The sequence below is a fragment of the Capsicum annuum genome, chromosome 2 (genome assembly GCF_002878395.1).
Source record: "Capsicum annuum cultivar UCD-10X-F1 chromosome 2, UCD10Xv1.1, whole genome shotgun sequence".
NCBI classification, from domain to species: Eukaryota; Viridiplantae; Streptophyta; class Magnoliopsida; order Solanales; family Solanaceae; genus Capsicum; species Capsicum annuum.
The window spans coordinates 2,535,085-2,558,892 of NC_061112.1; the positions used below are offsets into that span (position 1 = coordinate 2,535,085).

Genomic DNA, 23,808 nt, shown 5'->3' on the forward strand with positions numbered 1-23,808 from the left:
TACTATTCCTATTTCTACTCCAATTCTAAAACTATGTTTGACGAGATGTATGCTTTCCATGCCAATGGTACTTGGGCGCTTCAAGTATTGTTGGTTGTCTTTGGATTTATGCAGTCAAAGTTGGTCCAAATAATCAAGTTGATCGATTTAAGGCTCGTCTGGTTGCCAAGGGATATATCAATATTTAGGCTTGATTACAGCGAACACTCTCCCGTGGCTAAAGTAGCATGTTTGTCTGTTTCTATCCACGGTAGTTGTATGTCATTAGCCTCTTTATATGTTGAACATTCAGAATGTTTTTCTCCATGACGACCTTGAGGAGGAAGTTTATAGAGAGCAACCACCTGGTTTTGTTGCTCAAGGAGAGTTTAGCCTGATGTGTAGATTGCGGCGGTCACTTTGTGGCATGAAACAATCTCCTCGAGCCTAGTTTGGAAAGTTCAAAACAGTAATGTAGGAGTTCAACATAACCCGTATTGAAGCTGATCAATCAGTGATTTATCGACATTCTTCTCCAAATACGATATCGTTATTAACTGTAATCATCAGGATGGCATCATTAATTTAAAGCAACATCTCTTTCATCATCTCCAGATTAGAGATCTTGGCAGATTATAGTATTTACTAGATATTAAGGTTGTTAGACAGTCCAGATCAGGAATTGTTATTTCGTAATACAAGTACGCCTTAAACATTCTTGAGGAGACGTGAATGATGGAATGTAGACTCACTGACATTTGAAACTCCTATAGATATGAATACCAAAATCAACAAGGGAAGCCCCTCATGATCCTGGAAAATATAGGCAACCGGTTGGTACGTTGACTTATCTCACATAGACTAGAAACTGACATTCTTTTCTTGTGTTATTGTGAGTCAGTTCATGGATTCTCCCTATCTGATAGTTATTAGGATGCAGTTGTCTACTCCCTATGTGATAGTCATTGGGATGCAATTGTCTATATCCTGCGATATATAAAGCCAACTCCATGTAAAGGACTAGACTACTCTTTGAGAATCAAGGCCATAAACAAATCGTCGAATACACAGACGGCGATAGGGTAGGAGATACCTTCTGATAGACGTTCTACATCCGATTAACGTGTTTTAGGAGGTAATTTGGTGTTTAGAAACAGTAAAAAAACAAAGTGTGGTTGCTCGATCAAGTGCAGAAGCAATAGTAGTAGCAACATGTGAGCTACTTTGGATTAAATAGTTGCTCAGAGAACTAAAATTTGGAGAAATTAGTCATATGAAACTTGTGTGACAACCAAGTGGCCCTCATCGAATCCGGTATTTCATAGGAGTACTAAACACATTAAGATTGACTGTCACTTTCTCACGAAAAAGATACTCTCCGGAGATATTGTTACAAAATTTGTGAAGTCAAGTGATCGGCTTGTAGATAGTATATATTATCACACCCTCTTTGTTTTCCCCACTTAAAGAGTTTTTTTAAGAATTTTTTCAATTAAAGTGACGATTTTGATTAGAGATTATTTATTTATTCGGGGTTGCCACTTCGAATTGAATTTTGGTGTTCCATGTCACCTAATTGAATCCTTAATCAAAAGAAAGTTTGACATTGTATCGGTCCATGAACTAGAAATTTGGGTAACGAAATCTATTGACAGAACAGAAGTTATCATACACACCTTGAATCCCATGATTCTAGAATGGTCCCTTTATTGACTTATATTTGGCTTAAATTAAGTTTCGAATACATTATGCAATGAGCCTGAAATGTTTATGTCCCCTGTTTTTGGATTTGTTTTAAACTTGTTCAAAACTGTCTTGTTTTATTAATGTGTGGTGTATTCGTACCAACACTTTCCAGCCTTACCACGACTTATTCTCTTCTTTTTGTTGGCATCTTGTGCCTAAAATTTATCCATGTTTTCCTATAATTATTCATGAGTATGCTACTAACAATTTAATCAAATCAAACAATTAAGAATGACATAACAAAATCGCAAAAAAATTCTTTATATATATATTTTTTCACCTCAAACCCACACAGATGCAATTAAATTTAACAAACCTAATCCCTGGATTTCATCTTAATAGACATTTAATTATCTCACATAATTACTATAAATTTATCATTAGGTCACAATGTGAGATCAAACTCAAGGAAACCAATGAAAAAAACTCATTGATTCAAAAAAAATAAACAAATATAATAATAAAACATAACTAGAGCATGATTTGAAATTATTACTAAGTAAAAGGAATGAATCATTAGTGAATCAAGACCGAGAACAAAACCTCGAACTCCGACTGATCTTTTCTTTTCTCATTCTATATGTTCTTTGTTTTTTTTTTTACTTTTTTCCTTCTCCTCTATCTTTTTTCTTTCTCCTGCTCTCTAACTTTTTGCTTTCTTTTCTCTCCATTTTTTTCTTTTCTTTTTCTGTTTCTGTTTCTCGTTCTCTGTTTTGTCTTTGGTCTTGTATTTTGAATTCTGTTTGCGTGTCTTTATATATTATGCTATACGGTAGTGTTCGTGTAGATGTAGTACTTGTTAGGAGATTAGGATTGAGCTTAAATGGTAGTTTTAGAATTGGATTTAAATAGGAGACAAAATTTTATGGGGTTCGAAATTAGATTTGGATGAGAGTTTTAAAGGGATTAGCATCACTATCTTTAGGTTAGTATTTTTTTCCAGCTTTGTCCCTTTTTTTTCCTTATTTTGGTTTTTTTTTTTATAGTTGTACCACTGTTATGTCCAGACCAGCTTTCGAGCACCTCGACTAAATTTAGGGGCCTGCCACCTCCTACCAGCAACACATATCAGATAACTCTGTCCAACACGGCTAGAACATATGGGAAGAATCACCTAGTATTTTTTTGTCTTTGCTGGCCTTTTTTTTTCTTTCTTACTTTCTAAAAGATAAAACATCAAATACAATAACAAACATTAAATAACTAACTAGTTTAGACTAATAAAAATAGTTAGATTTTAAAATAAATATTCACGAAGAAAATAATACTAGAATTACTAGTTTATTTATTAAAACCAAAATCGTGGGGAAAGGGATGTGGGAAGTGGGGTCGTCTCACCTGTGCTCACTTTCATTTAAAAGAAAACATATATATATATATTGTAGTATTTTCTTCTTTTTTATTTTGGAAAATAAAAACAAAATTTATCCTAAAATGTAACTCTATTTTTGTAGTTTCCAAATCTTTAAAAATAAACTTACTAAAAATGAAACTAAATCAAAATATCTAATTTAAAATACTAAAAGAAATATTTTAAACAATAAAATAGTGTAAAACCATAAGTATGGTCAAAAATTAGGTGTTCACACATAACTTGTATGCACCAGCTTGAGGGGCAGTGTTAGGATAGGAATCAGAATAAGTTTTGTACATTGTTACCTATATGGAAAGGCTTGAAATATAGTGTCTATAAATAGGATTCAATGTAATAAAATAGATACATAATCCAAAAATACATTTCTCCATTATTTCTCACAGTTTATTGTAGGTGTAAATACAGGGTGCACTCTTGGTAGTTTGTAAATACTTTTAACAACACCTTCTTAGTGCGATATCTATAATACACTTGCATTTTTCTCAACAAAAAAGATGTGTATTGATCTAGAAGTGTTAGAATAGGTTAAGAGTCCCACATTAGTTGAGGAATGGACTGGTGGTTTGCTTTTGTGGACTTGGCAATCCTCCCCTCGCGAGCTAGCTTTTTGGTTGAGTTAGGTCCAGGTGTTGTATCTTTTCATGATATCAAAGTTAGGTCTAGGTGTCTCGGTCCACGCTCCAATTGGGTCTGAACATGAAGGGTGATGTTAAGAGTAAGTTAAAATTTCACATTGGTTGGGGAATGACCTGATGGTTTGCTTATATGGACTTGGACAATCCTCCCTTCCCTTGGGGTTGAGTTAGGCCCGATGTTATTTTTACAAAAAAGAATAGAATTTTCGATAGATTTAGCAACCAACAAGTTCATCTAATAAATAAAATTTACCAAGGTCAAATGCAGCATTTGTGCAAATCCCATTAAAATACTTGTAGATCTCATTAAAATACTTAAAACTCAACTTTCATAAAGTACATAATACGTATATTGCATTTATCAACTAGCAATTATAAAAAATGAATTTTGGGCTTAACTCAACCCCAAAAGTTAGCTCATGAGGCGAGGATTGTCCAATTACTATACCTTTTTGATGTGGGACTCTTAAGATTCCCTCACACGCCCAAACCTTGTTAACGGATGTGTGGACAATATAATATGGGGGGCTTACATCGGTGAACCAAGAATTGAGATGGGCTAAGGCTCTGATGCCATGTAAAAAATGAATCTTGGGTCTAACTCAATCCTAAAAGCTAGCTCATGAGGGGGATTGTCTAATTCCATACAAAGAGACCAATTACCCATTCCTTTTTTGATGTGGGACTTTTAACAGTTATATTATAGGAGTACGTTGAGGAACAAGATGAGCATGATACCTCTTTATTCGATGGGAGAATGTCATTTTGACAAATAAATTGAATTCACACACAATGATCTATAGTTGGATACTTCATCCAAAAAAAAAAAATAATATTACAGTAAATGTTCTAATTTTGCATGTAAAAGTGGAAATAAAAGAAGGTGCCACTTAAAAAATTAATGGTTCAACACATCCAACTTGAAAATAGAGAAGCATTACCTGCAAAACTGACTTCAAAAACAAGATCGTCGCAGAAGCATTATTTAAGAATTTATCAAGCATCATTGAAATCTTCTTCAGGCCAAACTCCAATCCATCTTTCATGCATTCCAGGGAAAAAGGCATTCGTATGACAGTAGAATTGGACAACGACCACGGCACATTTTGATCAATCAACAGGGGACTGAACTGATCACGGAATCGCTCCGTCAAATTAGTCCCTGAACAAAGCCAAGAACCTCGCTCATCAATGCCTAATAGCGTTGGATGTAATACTTGAAACCCTCATAGTCTCATAGAGAACATGTTAGACAGAAATGATTATGGTTGATCGAGCAGAAATAGAAGTTCTGGACAGCATCATGAACATTTAGCGAGAACACATCAGCAGTCGTATGGCCCCATTTGGACGATATTTAAACAAAGTTGAAACAACGAGAGTTTGAAGTTGAAGCTGGGAAAAGTATTTGTGCTTGGACATGAATTTCACATGGAGACAACAACAACATACCCCCACTGAAATCCCACAAAGTGGCTGGATTTCAGTTGGAGAAAAAGTTGAAATATTGTGAGAGAAAACCATCATTTAACTTGAAATACTCTTTAAACAAGTTTATCAACTTCAAATTCCCTATTTCAAATGATGTTAAGAATTGGACAAAATAGTAAAACAACCATTGACTTGCAAATACTAGCTCAATTTATTTGCACTATGTTAAGTTTGAAGTTGTGTCTAAACACTTGTAGAAGATATATCTCCAACCAAAAGAGTCTGTTAGATAGGAATTGTAGACATCTACCAACATAATTCACTTCATCAATTACAGCGCAATGAGTACAATTTAGATCACTTGTAATTTTTCTTCTTTGGTCAAACCTCTTAACATATCGATACCAATCCCAAGCATGAGTTCAACTATTGCATGAATTTATTATGCTTTAGTTTCATCTTATCAATTTTAATATTCATATTAAGAAATATAAAGCAACGATAACTTCAAGAAACTGTATTCCTTCCTTTTCTGTATGGTCTGATACCCTTTTACCAAGTTTCAACAGGAATACATTAGTTAGTGGATTATATCACTTGATATTCATTTTGGAACCTCTCCAGTTATTTAACTCAGTAGATTATATTACTTACTGAAGGAGTTAATACAAATCATAGCAAAGCAGGCCTGTAAAAATCACATACATCTTTACATACTTTTGCAGGTTGTTAGGACCTATTATCCCATTCACCCACTTTTCACATTTAAAAAGCACTAGGTTATAAAAAAAAAAAGTATATTCATCAGAACAATTTAAATGTTGAACATAGGACTGTAAAAAATATGTATAAGCATAAAATAAGATGGATGTGCACATACGGAAAAATTTGTAACGAACTTCAGTATGAGATCATTACAGACAATGGAATGGGGAAAATGCACAATCAGTTGCCTAAAATAACATGTTATTTGTAGTGGCAGGTCATGTCATCATCATGCTAAATTTATCTCAGCATTACATAAACATTACATATTTACATGTAAAAATACGATAATGAATTTTTCTGTTTCTACATGGTAACTTCTAATAGCAACTGCTCAATGACATTGTTTTTTCTTTTCACCGAATTATTTCAGACAATTTTTTTATTAATAATCATTTACAATAACAGTATTAGACCACTAAATTTAGCATTTAGTGATCAGAGTACCAAATTGTATCTGTAAAAACCAAATTTATTCACATTTTTTCAGCATAATTAATATGCGCACAGGAGTATATAAGCATGATCTAAGTAGACCAAAAATGCAGTATGTACCTCGTAGCGAGAACATTTTCGCAGCTGGTGCACGATGTGAAGGCATTGCAAGAGCTAAACCTTTAGGATCAAACATGTACAAGAAGCCATCTGAAACAACTGACACAAAATCACTAATTGAGAAACAACTAAGCAATCCCAGCCCATAGTTCATGGTATCACCACGCAGACCCCAAGGTGGAAGAAACTGAAGTCCAGCTACTTCGTCTCTACTTAAGTTTGCGCCTTCAAGGATGACTACTAGTGCAGGCCCTTGAAAGTCACCTGCAAATAAGATGTTTCTAGAATGAGGACAGAGGCATCTATATAGTATGTAAAATCTAGTCTACTTACTTTCCAGAGACGCAGAATGTAGGAGGGGAGGTAGCACAGAAGTTATTCCTCAATAAAGCTATAGAAGCAATGATACATATTACAAAATACTTTAGTAATACTGTGTCAGTAAATAATTGCATGATCCGCATTCCAGGTTTCTTTTCATTCTCTTTTTCCTGTTTCAATTTATGTGAACCAATTTTTAGTCCATCTGTAAACAATTTAACCTAAACTTAACCTTTTTAACCTAAATGAGAAGCTTCTAGAAATGGATTAATAAAGTTTCTAGAAGATACTAGAAGTAATGGTGAAGTTCATGATGTACTTTAATAGCCCTTAAAAGCAGCTTCTTAGGATTTGGGTTATTTTCTAGGTTACTATTTTGTTTAGATTATTTTTCATCATATCAAATCTAGGTGCTTTTCCAGTCATCTTATGGTACACTTCTTTCCTTTTATAAGCGATCTTTTTATGGAAAAGGGTCAGGAATCCTAGTATGTTGATGATAATAGGTCTTGAGAAATTGTTCTCATAATAAATGGAGCAAGAAAAAACTTTTAGTTACTCATCTTCTTATATTGGATATTTGCCACTTCTGAGATCTACAATAGAACTTGGGTTTTTTTTTTTTTTTTTTTTGGCTTCATAGCAGTCTTCCAGGCTTTTCACCCGTTTCTTCAGATAAAGTAAGGTTTTTATATGGAATTGAATGCACACAAAACTACTGTACTTCCACCTGCATCATCACATTAATGTGGGAAAGAAAAAATCACAAAGGCAATTAGAATAACTACGTTGGGTGCACAGCTCAACTGTAACACAGAGTGCAAGAAACAATGAGAACATTTGGGAAGCTCGTAAAATATTTAAAATGCATAGTGTCTTTCAACACTGATCAACAATGAGGGTGAAAGCGCATCATATTGAACATGGAACTACTTGTGTAAATCAAAGCCACCTTACAAAATTTTTTTAATGTGGTTGGTCACTCATAAAGCTTGCCTCACATAGTAATCTGAAGAGAAGGGGAATGACAATCTGCGGTAGGTGCTTTATATGTAATGGAGAGGTGGAAAGCTGCAGCCCTCTCTTTATAGCACTGTCCAGTGCCCAACCTGATCTGACCATCATTCTTCAACTTATTCAGGGTACAATTTGTATACCATAAGTGCTGGAGAAACTGCTGGGGACTGAAAGAGATCAGTAAACTATTGAAGAAGATTTGGATTATAGTACATGCTTGTGCATGTCGCGTTATAGGTAAGGAAATGAATGCAAGACGTTTTGAAGGAAAAGCAGATACTGCACAGAAGCTTAAATATTGATGGTTGTTGGCTTTTTGCCTTGCTGATGGATGAACCAACGCGGCATATCCAAGGGGAGGTACCATGGTGTATGCTATTTGCAGATGACATAGTATTGATAGACGGGACATGCAACGGAGCTAACGATAAGCTAGAGATTTGTAGACAGACCATGGAGTCTAAAGAATTCAGGTTGAGACAGAGTACTTAGAATACAAGCTAAGTGATGCAACTTACAAGGTGGATGTGGAAGTGAGGATTGGTACTCATAATTATCTCCAAAAGAGGAAGTTTCAAGTATCTTGGGTCGGTAATGGTGATACGGACGAGGATGTTACACATTGTATTGGACCGGGGGGTGAATGAAATGGAGGCTTGCATCCGGTGTCTTGTGTGATAAGAATGTGCCACCAAGACTTCAAAATAAGTTCTATGAAGTTGTGGTTAGACCAGCTATGTTGTATGGGACGGAGTGTTGGCCGGTTAAGAACTCGCACGTCCAGCAGATGAAAGTAACAGAAACGAGAACACTGAGATAGGATGTGCCGAAAAGGGTTAAGAACAAGGATACTTTGGACAAGGTGGGACTGGCCCTCGTGGTGGACGAGATGTGGGAGGCGAAACTTAGATGATTCGGACATGTGAAGAGAAATGCTCAAATGCCCCTAGAGAGGAGGTTTGGGAGATTGGCTATTGTGGGCATAAGGAGAAATAGAGGTACGCTGAAGGAGTATTGATTAGACTGAAAATGGCACACCTGCAACTTGCCGAGAATTGACCCTGGATAGGAGGATATGGAGATCCAAGATTAGGATAGAAGGTTAGTAGGTAATCGAGCATTGTCTGATTTTCCCTATCAGTATTAGAACTAGTACTCTCCTACTATCTTATTCTTCGATTTTTTTTGTATTACCTTTTGCTTAGATTATCATATTATTTGTTGTTGCTACCGTTCTTTTCTCCATTATTTTCATCATGGATTCTTCACTGCTATATCTCCTTTTTCATATTTTTTTATATATGTGTTATCTAGGCCGAGGGTCCACCAGCAGCCTCTCTACCATCATAAGGTAGGGGTAGGGGTTGCATATACACTGACCTCCCGACCCTACTTGTGGAACTACAGGTATGATGTTGTTTTTTTTGGCTTTTTTGATGTAATTTTCCGGATGTAAAGGATGAACATAACATGCTACACTTTATACAAACTTTACATGAGTAGTGGTTGTACAGGTTTTTGTATAGTGGAATCCTCTCTTTTTGTGTCTGTTAGATATGATATAATTAGTGTAGATATGAGAATATTCTGTATAATTAGTATAGATATGAGAATATTCTCTAATCCCTAGAATCATGCAATTAGGAGATTGTGTAATACTTTCTTATTTTCTTTCCTTATTCACATCATCTGTAACAGCTATTTTCTTTCCTTATTCATATCATCTGTAACAGCTATATCATCCCACGAACTTGAGGGAATAATCAATCAATACAATTCTCAATATATCTCCTTTCTTTTTCAATTTCACATGGTATCAGAGCATGGGGTTCTAGCCCCCTCTGAATGTTCGTTTTCAGCAACAGAAACTGAAAACAAGAAAAAAGAGGAGGGATCGAGCAACTAGTTGCTAGATCAACCATATCAAAACACTGTCGAGTCTCACCTCTCTCTTTCTCCAGGTCATTTTTATAAATTCCCTTTCTATCTCTTTCTTTGAATCTTTCTACTTCTTTCTTATTCGTCCAGAACAAACAAAAACAAAATGGATGATAACCAAGCTAATAATCAGACTACTGAGGATCAAATTGTCAAGTCAATTGTTTCCTCTACACCATCACTTTCAATAACCATAGTAAAGTTAGATGCTAGTGGTAATTACACCTCTTGGGCAGCATCTGTAGAATTGTGGTTTATAGGTCAAGGATTTGAAGATCACTTGCTCAAAAACAATAGTAGTAGTGGGCCAGCTAATAGACCTTCTTGGGTTAAAATAGATGTCCAATTATGTAGTCTTTTGTGGAATTCACTTGATCCTAAGTTGTTAAATTTGTTTCGGTCTTGTAAGACTTGTTGCAAAGTGTGGAACAAAGCCAAAACTATGTAAGCAAATGACATACAACTCATCTAAAAAGTTGTGACTGATATTGTTCATCTACAACAGAATCAACAGGACATAGAGTGTTATTCGGGTTAGGTAGAATCCTTAACGGGTAAATTTGATTCTCTTATGCCTTTTACTGACAAATTGGATGATCACGAGATACAAAGAGACAGGTTCCTTATGGTCTTGGCTTTGGTTGGGTTGCGAGCAGACCTAACCTCAATTTGTGACCAAATTCTTTCTAGCCCATCTGTTCCTACCTTGGAAGAAATACAACAACAACAAACCCAGTGTATTCCCACCTAGTGGGGTCTGGGGGGTAAGATGTACGCAGTCCATACCTCTACCTCTGAAGAAGTAGAAAGGCTGTTTCCGACAGACTTCCGGCTCAAGACACGAGATACCACACAAACACATAGTAAAGCACAGCACAAGATTACATAACATAAATACGGCACCCATAAGTAATATAAAACAGAGGAAAGCACACAGATTCATAATAAAACATGGAACACGGACTCCTAACAAGAATAAACCCCCACCAAGTAATTCCCTACACTAGCGACTCAAACTGGCCCTAGTCCTCTGCCCTAATTCGCGTCCTCCAGACCTTCCTATCTAGGATCATGTCCTCGGTGAGCTGTAACTGCTCCATGTCCCGCCTAATCACCTCACCCCAGTACTTCTTCGGCCTACCCCTACCCCGCCTAAAACCATCCAACGCTAGCCTCTCACACCTACGGACCGGGGCATCCATGCCCCTCCTCTTCACGTGTCCGAACCATCTCAATCGGGCTTCCCGCATCTTGCACTCCACTAAAGTCACACCAACCTTCTCCCGAATGGTCTCATTCCGAACTCTATCCCCTCTAGTCAGCCCACACATCCAGCGCAACATCCGCATTTCTGTCACCCTCATCTTTTGGATGTGGGAGTTCTTAACTGGCCAACACTCCGCTCCATACAACATGGCCGGACGGACTACCGCCCTGTAGAATTTGCCTTTAAGCTTGGGCGGCACCTTCTTATCACACAGCACCCCCAACGCGAGCTTCCACTTCATCCATCCCGCCCCAATACGGTGCGAGACATCCTCGTCAATCTCATTGTTACTCTGGATCACGGACCCGAGATACTTGAAACTCTCCCTCTTACCTACCTCTTGTGATTTCAGCTTCACTACTACCTCATTCTCCCGCCTCACGTCATTAAACTTGCATTCCACATACTCTGTCTTGCTTCTGCTCACCCTGAACCCTTTAGATTCAAGGGTTTGCCTCCACACCTCTAATTTGTCACTCACACCCCCTCGAGTCTCATCTATCAGAACTACATCATCTGCAAAAAGCATGCACCACGGCACCTCCCCTTGAATACGCCGCGTCAACACATCCATCACCAATGCAAACAAAAAGGGACTAAGAGTAGATCCCTGATGCAACCCTGTCCGGACAGTGAAATGCTCTGAGTCTCCTCCCGCCGTCCTCACCTTAGTTTTCGCTCCATCATACATATCCTTGATTGCTCTGATATATGCCAGCGGTACTCCACTCACCTCCAGGCATCTCCAAAGCACCTCCCTGGGGACTTTGTCGTAGGCCTTCTCCAGGTCGATAAACACCATGTGCAGGTCCTTCTTCCTCTCCCTATACTGTTCCACCAACCTCCGTACCAGGTGAATTGCCTCCGTCGTCGAGCGGACAGGCATAAATCCAAACTGATTTTCTGAAATAGACACTATCCGTCTCAACCTCACCTCGACCACTCTCTCCCAGATCTTCATAGAGTGGCTCAATAACTTAATCCCTCTATAGTTATTGCAACTCTGGATGTCCCCCTTATTCTTATAGAGAGGTATCATGATGCTCCACCTCCAAGCCTCGGACATCTTTGCCGTCTTGAAGATTTCATTAAACAATCCAGTCAACCACCTAACACCAGCCTCTCCAACAAACTTCCAAAACTCCACCGGTATCTCATCCGACCCCGTCGCCCTACCCCTTCGCATTCTGCGAACAGCCTGTCTATCCTCTTCTACCTTAAAACGTCTACAATAGCTAAAATCCCGACACTCCTCTGAGTGCTCCAGCTCCCCTAACACAATAGCTCTATCCCCTTCGTCATTCAAGAGCCTATGAAAGTACGACTGCCATCTATGCTTAATGTGGCCGTCCTCCACCAACACTCTACCGTCCTTCCCCTTAATGCACCTCACCTGATCGAGGTCACGACCCTTCCTCTCCCTAGCCTTAGCGAGTCTAAACAACTTTTTCTCCCCTCCCTTCCCCTGTAACCCTGCATACAAGCTCTCAAAGGCGGCCGTCTTAGCTGCCGTGACTGCTGACTTAGCCTCCTTCCTAGCTAGCTTGTACTCTTTCCTGTTTACCCGCTTCTCCTCTTCGTCCTTACTCTCCACCAACTTGGCATACGCCCCTTTCTTGGTCCCCACTTTCTTCTCCACCTCTTCATTCCACCACCAATCCCCCTGATGGTGCCCGGCCCGGCCCCTAGAAACCCCCAACACCTCACTTGCATTCTCCCTGATGCACCTAGCCGCCCTATCCCACATACTATCCACGTCTCCCCTACACTCCCACACCCCCATTCCCGCCAACTTCTCCCCTATCTCCCACGCATTCACTGGCGTCAGGCCGCCCCACTTAATTCTAGGTCTACACTCCCTACTCCTCCTCTTTCTATTCTTCTTTATACCCAAATCCATAACCAAGAGTCACTCTCACTCGGGATGACCTTACAGTCCTTACACCACGCCCTATCCCCTTTCCTAAGCAACAAAAAGTCAATCTGGGTCCTGGCTATCGCGCTTCGAAAGGTGATCAGGTGCTCGTTCTTCTTCGGGAAGCTCGAGTTCACCACCACCAGCCCAAAGGACCTCGCAAACTCCAATAGGGTAGCCCCCTCTTCATTTCTCTCCCCAAAACCAAAACCACCATGCACATCACCAAAGCCTCCCGGTAGCGCCCCGATGTGCCCGTTGAAATCTCCTGCTACAACAATCTTCTCCGAGCTAGGCACGCCTCTCACCACCTCCTCCAAAGCCTCCCAAAACTGCATCTTCTCCTCCCCCTCCGATCCCACTTGCGGCGCATAGGCACTACACACGTTCAGGGTAAACCCCCGAATGACCAACTTAATAGTCATCAACCTATCGTTGATCCTCTTCACCTCTACTACTTGACCTCTAAGCTCTTCATCTACTAGGATGCCAACTCCATTCCTACGCCTCTCGCTCCCAGAGTACCACAGCTTGTAACCATCCACATCCCTAGCCTTAGACCCTACCCACTTGGTCTCCTGAACACACGCAATGTTGATCCTCCTCTTCCTAAGGGTCTTCACAAGCTCTATGGACTTACCCTGAAGGGTCCCTATATTCCAAGACCCAACCCTCAGCCTACCGTCACTAACCGCACTCCCTCCACTAACCCCCCCCCCCCGCGGCCAAACCTTGGCCTCCCTCCCACTCCCGCCCTTTCCTCATCCCCCGCCCCCACCACGGCCCCACGCTCCAACCCCCTTGGGCATGACCCTATCCACCCATTACCGCCCACAGCCACAACTACACGAAAGTATAAGAGAATATAAAGATAATATAAAGATATAAAGACATAAACGATGGTAATAGCAAAGCAGCAGCAAGTAATACAAGGCTCACACAAATTCAAAGAAATACTCCAGCAACCAAACTATACTCAATTACTAGTATAATACGAAGATGACAGAATGCAGAATGAAGAATGAAATAACAAAGGTTAGAAGTCACCGGGTTTCGCTTGTAGACCGAGCCGGCAACCAAGCCCCGCGTCGACCTGCTGCCGAGGGATTTCGCTGCTGAGATGGATCTGCGGCTGCTGGCAACCGAGCGGCGGGTGCAGACGGAGTTGCGATTGAAGACCGAGCTTCGGCTGTTGTACCGGCGCCAGAGGAGAGGGGGTCGGGGTGGCGGGTATGGACAGAGAAGGGAGGGGGTGACCAGCGGGGGGGGGGAACCGACGGTCGGCGACGGGGGCGGGCGCCGGTGACCGGCGGTCGGGGCCGGAGGTCGAATCGGGTCGGCGCCGAAGGTCGGCGACGGCGACGGGGACCGGGGAGAGAGAGAGAGGGTAGGGAGAGAGAGAAAGCCGTTCGGCCGGCGACGGCGGTCGACGTCGGGGACCGGTGGTCGGGGCCGGAGGTCGGGTCGACGCCGACGGTCGGCGACGGCGCCGAAGGCCGTGGACCGGGGCGAGGCGAGAGAGAGAGAGGGGGTAGGGAGAGAGTGAGAGAGCCGTTAGAGAAGGTAGAGAGAGAATAAAGTACAAGTCTAAGCTAAAGTCATTAAAATTAATATTTGCAAGATTACTACGCATCACATCTGCACCTCCTGAGGTAAATTCCTATGATGCATCTATCATGGTTGTCCAAACTAATAATATTCAAGGTGGATACAAAAAAGGAAAATGGAGGCACTCATTGTTACAAGGGAGGACATGTAAGAGAGGAATGTCGGCTTCTTCTCTTAATTGCACTCATTGTAACAAGGGAGAGCATATAAGAGAGGAATGTCGACTCCTTCATGGTAAGACTCCATGAAATTATGATTGTCCTCGACACAAAACAAATGTAGCTCATAACAGAGATGGTATTCTGCCTACACCTGATGTCGGGGATGGATCATCTCAATCTATCACTTTAACTGGAGCAGACTACAATGACTACCTTTAGTACTACGCGTCAAGGCAACAATCATCAACTACATCAGTTGCTTGCACAGTACAACTTGGTAACTCCTTCGCTTATGTTGCACAATCTTCATCTCAGGAACAACGGATTCTTGATTTCGGTGCTTTTGACCATATTTCTGGTAACAAGAATTCTCTTTCTACTCTTACTGCTACTTCTCTCTCTACTATCACTTTGGCTAATGGATCAAAGACTATTGTAGAGGGGATAGGTATAGTTCACCCTCTGCCTTACATACCTTCAAAATTAGTCCTTTTGCACCTCAATGTCCATATAATCTTATTTCCATTAGCAAATTGACCAAAAACCTAAAATGTGTTGTAACCTTTCTTGATGACCTGTTCATCTGCAGGACCAAAGCAAGGGACAGGTGATTGGAAAAGGATATGAGTCCTAAGGATTGTACCTGCTATCCATCCTAACACCATATGTTGCTTTCACTTTCGTTGTTTCCTCTGAATTGCTCCATAGTCAATTAGGTCATCCGAGTCTCTTGAAACTACACAAGATGGCTCCTAGTTTATCTTTGTTAGAATGTGATCGTGTAAGCTTGGGAAGCATACTCGTACCTCTTTCCCAAACTGTGTCAATAACAGGGCCACCTCAATGGTTGAAATTGTTCATTTGAATATATGGGATCCAAGTCGTGTCAGTTCTTCGTTAGGCTTTCATTATTTTGTGACTTTTATTGATGACCATTCTCGATGCACGTGGTTATTTTTAATGAAAAATAGATCTGAGTTATCTCTATCTTACAAAAATTTTGAGTTAAAAGTCGCAATCAATTTGGTATTTCCATTAAGAAGTTAATCAGTGATAATGTGAAAATATTTCTCCATTTCTCTCTCTTCTTTTATGTCATCCCAAGGCATATTGCATTTGTCTTCTTATGCACATAGTCCTCAGCAAAATGGAGTTGCTGAGCGAAAGAACAGACATCTAATAGAAACAGCTCAGACATTGCTCATTCATAATAACGTCCCTTTACATTTTTGGGGTGCTGCCATTATTACTGCCTGTTATTTAATCAACTGTATGTCTTCATATGTTTTGCAAAGAAACCACACTCAGTCCTCTATCTAGACCAAACTTTGTTCCCCTTTCCTCTACGTGTGTTTGGTTGCACCTGTTTTGTTCATAACCTTACCCCCGAAAAAGACGAACTTCAGCACAAGGCTTTTAAATGTATCTTTCTCGAGTATTATTGTCTACAAAAAGGTTACAAATGTTTTAACCCTTCCACAAATAAGTACTTTACCAATGTAGGTGTTACCTTTTTCGAGACTTCACCATATTTTTCTCCTGATACGACAAAACAGAAGGTAATATCAGTCCTTCCAATTCCAACTATTCCAGCCCCAACTCCACCTCCATCTCTTAAGGTCTATTCCCGACGACCTCAACATCCTTCTAGCTTGCTAATCCAGTTAGTATTTCTAACATTGATACAGGTACACAAAGGTACACAAAGCTTTCTTGGTGACTCATTACCTGCTCCAACGAAGTCTCCTTTTTCGATCGAGCACTTATCAGATAATCGCCCCATTGCTCTTTGCAAAGGTACTAGAACTACTACCAATAAAACTCCCATTTATGCTTATTTAAGTAATTGTCGTTTGTCACCTTCATATCATGTCTTCACTGTTAGCTTATCAATAGCCAAAGTTCCCAAAACTGAGACAGAAGCACTGGTTCATCCAAGTTGGTGTCAGGCTATGGAGATGACTGATTTGCATGATAATGGTACTTGGGAGCTTGTTCCTTTACCTAAAGGGAAAACCACAGTTGGTTGTCGTTAGGTATTCATAGTTAAGGTAGGTTCTGATGGAGTTGTTGATTGATCGTCTTAAAGAGACACTGGCTGCTAAGGTATACACTCAAATTTATGGCATCGATTATAGAGATACTTTCTCACCAGTTGACAAGATGGCATTTGTTCGTCTTCTCATCTCGATGGCAGCAATGAATCATTGGCCCCTTTTTCAGTTGGACATCAAAAATGCTTTCCTTCATGGGGAACTTGCTGAAGAGGTAACTATGGAGCAACTGCCAAGGTTTCTTGCTCAGGAGGAGTCTAGACTAGTTTGTAGACTTCGTAGATTCCTTTATGGTCTCAAACAGTCTCCCAGAGCATGGTTTGGTCTTTTTCAAGCTGTTTTCCAACAATTTAAAACGATCCGAACAGAAGCTGATCACTCCGTATTTTATAGGCATTCCTCTCATGGCAAACGCATCTTTTTAATTGTATGTGCTGATGATATTGTTATCACATGAGATGATCATTAAGGTATTGCTCAACTCAAACAACACCTCTCAAGTCACTCTCAGACTAAGGATTTGGGCAAGCTGAAATACTTTCTAGGTATTGAAGTGGCACAGTGTAGCGATGGTATTGCTACTACACAAAGGAAATATGCCTTAGATATTTTAGAAGATGTTGGTATGTTAGATTGCAAACATGTGGACAATCCCCCATGGATCCAAATACTAAGCTTATTCCAGGACAGGGGGAGTCTCTAAAAGATCCTGATAGATATCATAGACTTGTTGGCAAACTCAACTACCTTACACTCACACGACCAGATCTCATTTGATATTAGTGTTGTTAGCCAATTTTCTCAATCACCTTGTGATAGCCACTAGAATTGAGTGATTCGCATCTTGTGACATATCAAAAGCTCTCTAAGGCAAGGCTTATTATATGAAGATAAGGGACACGTCCATATTGTTGGGTATTCTGACGCAGATTGGGTAGGGTCTCCTTCTGGCAAGCGATCCACTTCTGGTTATCGTTGTTCTAATTGGAGGCAATCTAATATCTTGGAAAAGTAAAAAACAAGTCATCGTAGCTAGATCAAGCGCAGAGGCAGAGTATCGAGCTATGGCACTAACTACGTGTGAGCTTATATGGTTGAGACAACTTCTCCAAGAATTAAAAATGGGGGAAGTTGACCCGATGAAATTGATTTGTGATAACCAAGATGCACTACGTATCACTTCTAATCCCATGTTTCATGAAAGAACGAAGCACATTCAGATAGATCGTCACTTCACTCGAGAGAAGATTGAGTCTGGATACATTGCCACAAGTTTTGTCAACTCAAAAGATCAACTAGCAGATATTTTCACAAAATCACTCCGAGGATCCAGAACTAACTATCTTTGTGGCAACCTGGGAGCATATGACTTGTACACTCCAACTTGAGGGGTCGTGTTAAGATAGATTGTCACTTCACTCGAGAGAAGATTGAGTCTGGATACATTGCCACAAGTTTTGTCAACTCAAAAGATCAACTAGCAGATATTTTCACAAAATCACTCCAAGGATCCAGAACTAACTATCTTTGTGGCAAACTGGGAGCATATGAGTTGTACGCTCCAACTTGAGAAGGCGTGTTAGATATGGTATAATTAGTGTAGATATGAGAATATTTTGTATAATTGGTATAGATATGAGCATATTCTCTAATCCTTGGAATCAGGCAATTAGGAGGTTGCATAATATTTTCTTATTTTCTTTCTTTATTCACATCATATGTATCAGCTATTTAGTCCCATGAACTTGAGAGAATAATCAATCAATACAATTCCCAATATCTCCTCTTCTTTTCAATTTCACAGTTCTTTTTCTTCTCTTTTTTTTTGGGGGTAGTGAGGGATTCTGCAGTGTACTGCCTTTGCACTTTCTTAGTATAATGCTTACTTACCTTTTCAAAAAAGATATTTTTAAAATGCAAATTAGGTTAATAATCAAGTACAACACTGAATTTTCTGCTAACATCATATTAATTACAATGAAAAGAAGTTTCATTGATGAATAACAGAAGTAAAAGCAAGTTTGATGGAATGCAGACACAAAACCCTCCAATATAAAGAAGAGGAAAAGAAGACAAATAACTTGTTGGACTTAAGATTCAAAAGGAACCTTCATGATTGGGAGATGGAAGAATTTCACAATTTGATGGGGGCTTTTGTACGGGCTAGACACATCAAACAACTTGTTGGATGCATGAAGGTGGGAGGAGAGTGGTGACGGTGTATCCACTGTTAGCTCTTTTTATAAGAGGTTACTAGTGAGATAGGAAGATACCTTTCCTCATGATTCCATTTGGATTCCCAGAGCACCAAGGAAGGTTTGTTTCTTTGTCTGGTTGGCAGCTAGGGGTGTGATTGCAACAACGGAGAATCAGAGAAAGAAGAAAATCAGCCATACCGGTTGGTATTTCATGTGTAAAAGTGGCAGTGGACGTGTAGATCATCTCCTTCTGCATTGCGAGGTGACTACTCGTTTATGAAGGATGGCTCTAAATTTGTTTAGGACGCAATGGGTCATGTCGGGCTCAGTGAAGGAGACCTTGCAAAGTTGGATTCTTAAAAGAGGGAAGGAAAGCACGAGAGCATGGAGCGTTGCCCCCTTGGTAGTCATGTGGGTCGTTTGGAAAGAAAAGAATAGGAGGGCTTTTGAAGGAGTAGAACTTGATTTTGCAAAATTAAATAGTAGTGTTATGTATCTAGTTTACTTTTGGTGTACTTGTGAGGTCCCAATTTGTATAGAGGATTGGACCTCTATTGTTGAGAACCATATTTTAATGTAGGTTATATATCGTTCCCCCCAAATGTTAATAAAATTATTTACCTTATCAAAAAAAAAAGGAAAAGAAGAAAAAGAAGAATCAAGAATTGACAATTTCAAAAATAAAAAATACCGATGCTATACTTATAGCATAAAGTTCGTAGGTGAAAATCCTTCCATCTCTCTAGTCTCTACAACCAAATCAAACATAAAAAATCACCTTGCAATTAATATTAATATTATTGTGCAGGAAGATGCATCAACCACTTAACTCCAAATGAGAAGGTATACTTAAGTTATCCGATCAAAATATTAACCTTTAAACCTCTAGTGTTTTTCTTAGTTGGTTGCAAAAGGTGCATATCTCACACATGACAACCTTCAGAAAAGAGGAATTAACATATGCAGTATGTATATGCTTTGCGGACAACAAACAGAGGTTGTCAATCATCTCTTTCTTCATTGCACCTTTAGTTTGCAGATATTGGAGCTTCTTTCTCAACTTTAAAGGGGCTAAACGGACAGTACCAAGGACAATGAACGAATTATTAGAGTGCTGGCACCTGCGAGGTCTGAGAAAGGCAAAGAGGAACATTTGGAATACTATCCCTTCAGTCATCTAGGGGACTATTTGAAGGAAAGGAGTGGTAGAATGTGTTAAAGCAAATCAGAATCTCTAATTAGCATTAAATACAGATGTATTATATCTTCTCTCCTTTTTTGGGAGTGGAACATGGCCCTTGTAAAAGACATTGAGGTTATGGTTACTTTCTCAGCTCAAAAAATATGCTGTAATGCAGACCTTGTCAACTTTTACAGCAGTTAATTGTTGCTAAATCAATATACTTACTTTAACAATTAAAAGAAATCTGCAGAGAAGAAAATAAGCAAGCGATACAGTATCTGGAAGATGCTCCAAACTTGAGAACACACCGAAGTCACATGTTTCTTCTCTTAAGACCGTCAGAGAAATAACCAATGAGTAGGAGGTTCAGAAAATTACAATACCTAGGTTATGCTGCAGAAGGGACTGACAGCGATGTTCCCTTCTGTCAAAAATCAGATGAAGCTTCTTTGTTTTGCAGCAATCTGCCAACTCAAGTAGGTCATACAAAAGGAAATCGGCTTTTCCATACAACTCCAAAAGTTCACATATTTTTGTGTAATCCATGCACGGCAAGTCTTTTGTCATTTCTTCACTGACTAATGACACACTTCGAAGTGATTGAATACCCAATCTATCCGCAAGATTCTGGCTTATAGATGGATGAACAAGACGTTTTCCACCAACGGTATTGCTCTCCATCCAAGGAGCATCATTATAAACAAGATTCCCAGCATTCATAAGAACTCCAGAAGAATCAGGAAGTAATAAAGGAGTACTAGAAGCCTCAAACATTAAGCTATCCATGTTGCAATCCGCAATTGCTTCTAGCACATGATTGACCAAACTCAGTTGATCGGCAGAAAGGGGGGATCCTTTCACATCATTTTGCAGCCTTTGTAAAACATGGAAGTAATCAAAAACATCAAAACTGAGTCTAACACCTAACTCCACAAGCAAGTCTCTGAAATCTGTTAACTCCGATGGTACAACATACAAGTAGGGGCTGAATTTCACAGGAGAGTCAAAAGCAAGTACAGCAGGAGAAACAAAATCATCTCCTATCCAAACCCACCGAGCACCATCTAAGGTAGATTTGAGAACCTCAAAGCCATTAATACCAATAAATTCTTGCAACTGCAAATAAATTAAGAGCACCTGCTTCTGCAAAACTGTATCAAAATTAGCTGCTACATCTGAGCTTTCATTTACCTCCACATAAAATTTAGATAGTCCAAGCAATTGTCCAGACAGAATCTCTATACTTGCGCAATCCATCCAACCAAGTTTATGTTGAAGATGCTCTGAACATTCACCATCCAGGATATGCATTTTAGATGAAACCATCCACATCTGTGACTTGGGACGAACATTAATTGGCATTGCAATTTTTCTACCTGAGGCTAACCACGGCAATCCTCTGATAGGCGGATCGACAAGTACAGGACACCAACTGATGGATCTCAGTGCTGACCAAAATTCTTCTTCAGTCATATCGTCAATCCAGTTGCTGAGAAAGGAAATAATTCCTGAGAAATTGTCAGTAACATCAACAGCTCCTTCAATGCAACCACTAGGACATAACTCCTGAGAAATTTCATATCCAGTACTGGAGCCCCCCTCCTGTGCTGAGAGCTTTGACACCACTGTGTCCAACAAGTAAAGCAACCTGCTACCTTTCTTTATCGCTTCTAACTCTTCGGAATTATGTAACAATGCCACAGATGTGGCACAATCAAGCAAACCAGTAAAGCTTAAAGATTGCCGAAGTCCAAGCCTAACCAGAATCTCAAGAAACTCGGGACTAGAGAACTTTTCAGATGGAAAGAAGGCACCTCCATGCAACAACATTTTCAGTTCTGGAATACGAGGATCATAAAGCCTACAGAAACATTACAGAGATTCCAAAATCATATATGTAAGAACATACTACACGTGTTTATTTAAACATACATACATACATACATACATACATATATATATATATATGCACACATATGAAAGTTTATTGTATGTGGATCACATACCTACACCATACTACATAAATATTTGGTTAAAAACTTTGAAGTGAAGTTCGAATAGGAGAAAGACTATGATCATTTGATGGCTTTCAATAATCGAACAAGAAGGTACCAAGTTGCTAACTCGTCAAAAATATTCTTTTCCCAAATATGTTACAGTGAGAGATTTACTAAACTACAATAAACTATTAGTTACAGTGAGTGTTGATCATGGAACACAGGCACTTCATTTTGGTACAAGTGTTTGTCTTACACACCTCACAAAAACCAGATTTGGCACAACTGACTTGATGATCTAAAGTGCAAACTACTAAACAAATTTGACTTAATAGTTAATCTGCTAAGCCTTTCAGCAAAGATTTTCTTGTTTGTCATTTGAACAAGCATGTTTGAGCTCCGGGTGTAGTTTATGAAGGACTTTATACCATTACTTAAAGTTGAATATTAATATTCCTAATTTGCTGACTTATACTACATTATTACTTACCCTTTTGACAGCTTTCCCATGTTATGCGAAGCTTTATTTTTCAAAACACCATCTACATCTTATATAGAAGCTAGTGGTTTGCAGTTTCCTACCTTCCAATTTGCTGTCTACCTCCACAACAGATAAGGAACATGAACTCTGTGAGGCCCATGCGTAAAGAACATCAATCCTCCTCAACCATTCATTCATAGAATTAACTAGGTGAGAAGAGAAACAGTCTAATTATTTGAATAATATCCAGAAGGAAACTAAATTCCTCCTTAATCCATCTCTATCCTATTTTACTGGTGAAATCAGTTCATTCATATTCAAGAGTGTGAAGGAAAAGGTTGAGAATTTCATGTGATATTACTCAAAAGAGACGGATATGATTGGAGGAACTGAATATATTGGAGTAAATCGGAGGCATATTAGTATCTCTAAGCAGGCATAGAAGAATGGATTCTGCGGAAAAACAGGAGAGTAGAGAAATATCTAATATTGATGGTATGATAAATCCAAGGCACACTTATCTATAGGTGTCAGAAACAATACACATGTTTTTTGTCTAATGTGGGATAATATCCACTTTCCGACCTTGCTTTATCAAAAAAAATATCCAACTTAAAAGCTTTATTCTATGACTACTCTAATCTACCATCCTACCATGCCCCCCTAAACTCAAAGTGGTGGAACCAACTTAAGTTTAATTATTTTGAAAATATAGAGCAAATATCATCAGAAAATATGTCGGAGAGCTTTCAAAAAATTGTAGTTACTAGAACCTCTCCAGAAAAGCTCTAAATGCCAGAACCATGTGATGATAGTTGTTGTAAAAATTATTGGACAGACATTCCCTGCTAGAAAAGTCACCAGAAGAAGCTGGTAACTGTAAACAGGCACAGTGCTGCTGGAGCGATCACGAAAGATGTATAATGACAACAGAACGGACACCAAACCTTGGCCAAATGTCCTCAAACCATTCACCGTAGAAAGATGCAGAACTGCTGGAGCAACCAAGGCAGTCCTCAAACCACTCACCGTAGAGAGATGCAGAGCTGCTGGAGCAACCAAGGCACCTTTCAGTAGAAATCGATGCTCACCAGATGGAAGCCCAGGGCCACTCATAGCAGACACCAAAAAAGAAGCATGGTCCTACTGGAACACAGGAAAGAATCGCTGCTAAGGAAAATG

General features: G+C 39.5%; 1 protein-coding gene across 1 annotated transcript in view; it reads right to left on the bottom strand.

The window, feature by feature from the left end:
- Positions 1 to 23,808, bottom strand: part of LOC107857596 — a 75,780-nt gene that overhangs the window by 32,777 nt on the left and 19,195 nt on the right. The window contains exons 4-6 of the mRNA XM_016702414.2: positions 20,532 to 22,009; positions 6,487 to 6,750; positions 4,677 to 4,897 (exon numbers count right to left, since the gene is read on the bottom strand). Coding sequence (XP_016557900.2) covers positions 4,677 to 4,897; positions 6,487 to 6,750; positions 20,532 to 22,009 — 1,963 coding nt within the window. The remainder of the gene's footprint in view (positions 1 to 4,676; positions 4,898 to 6,486; positions 6,751 to 20,531; positions 22,010 to 23,808) is intronic.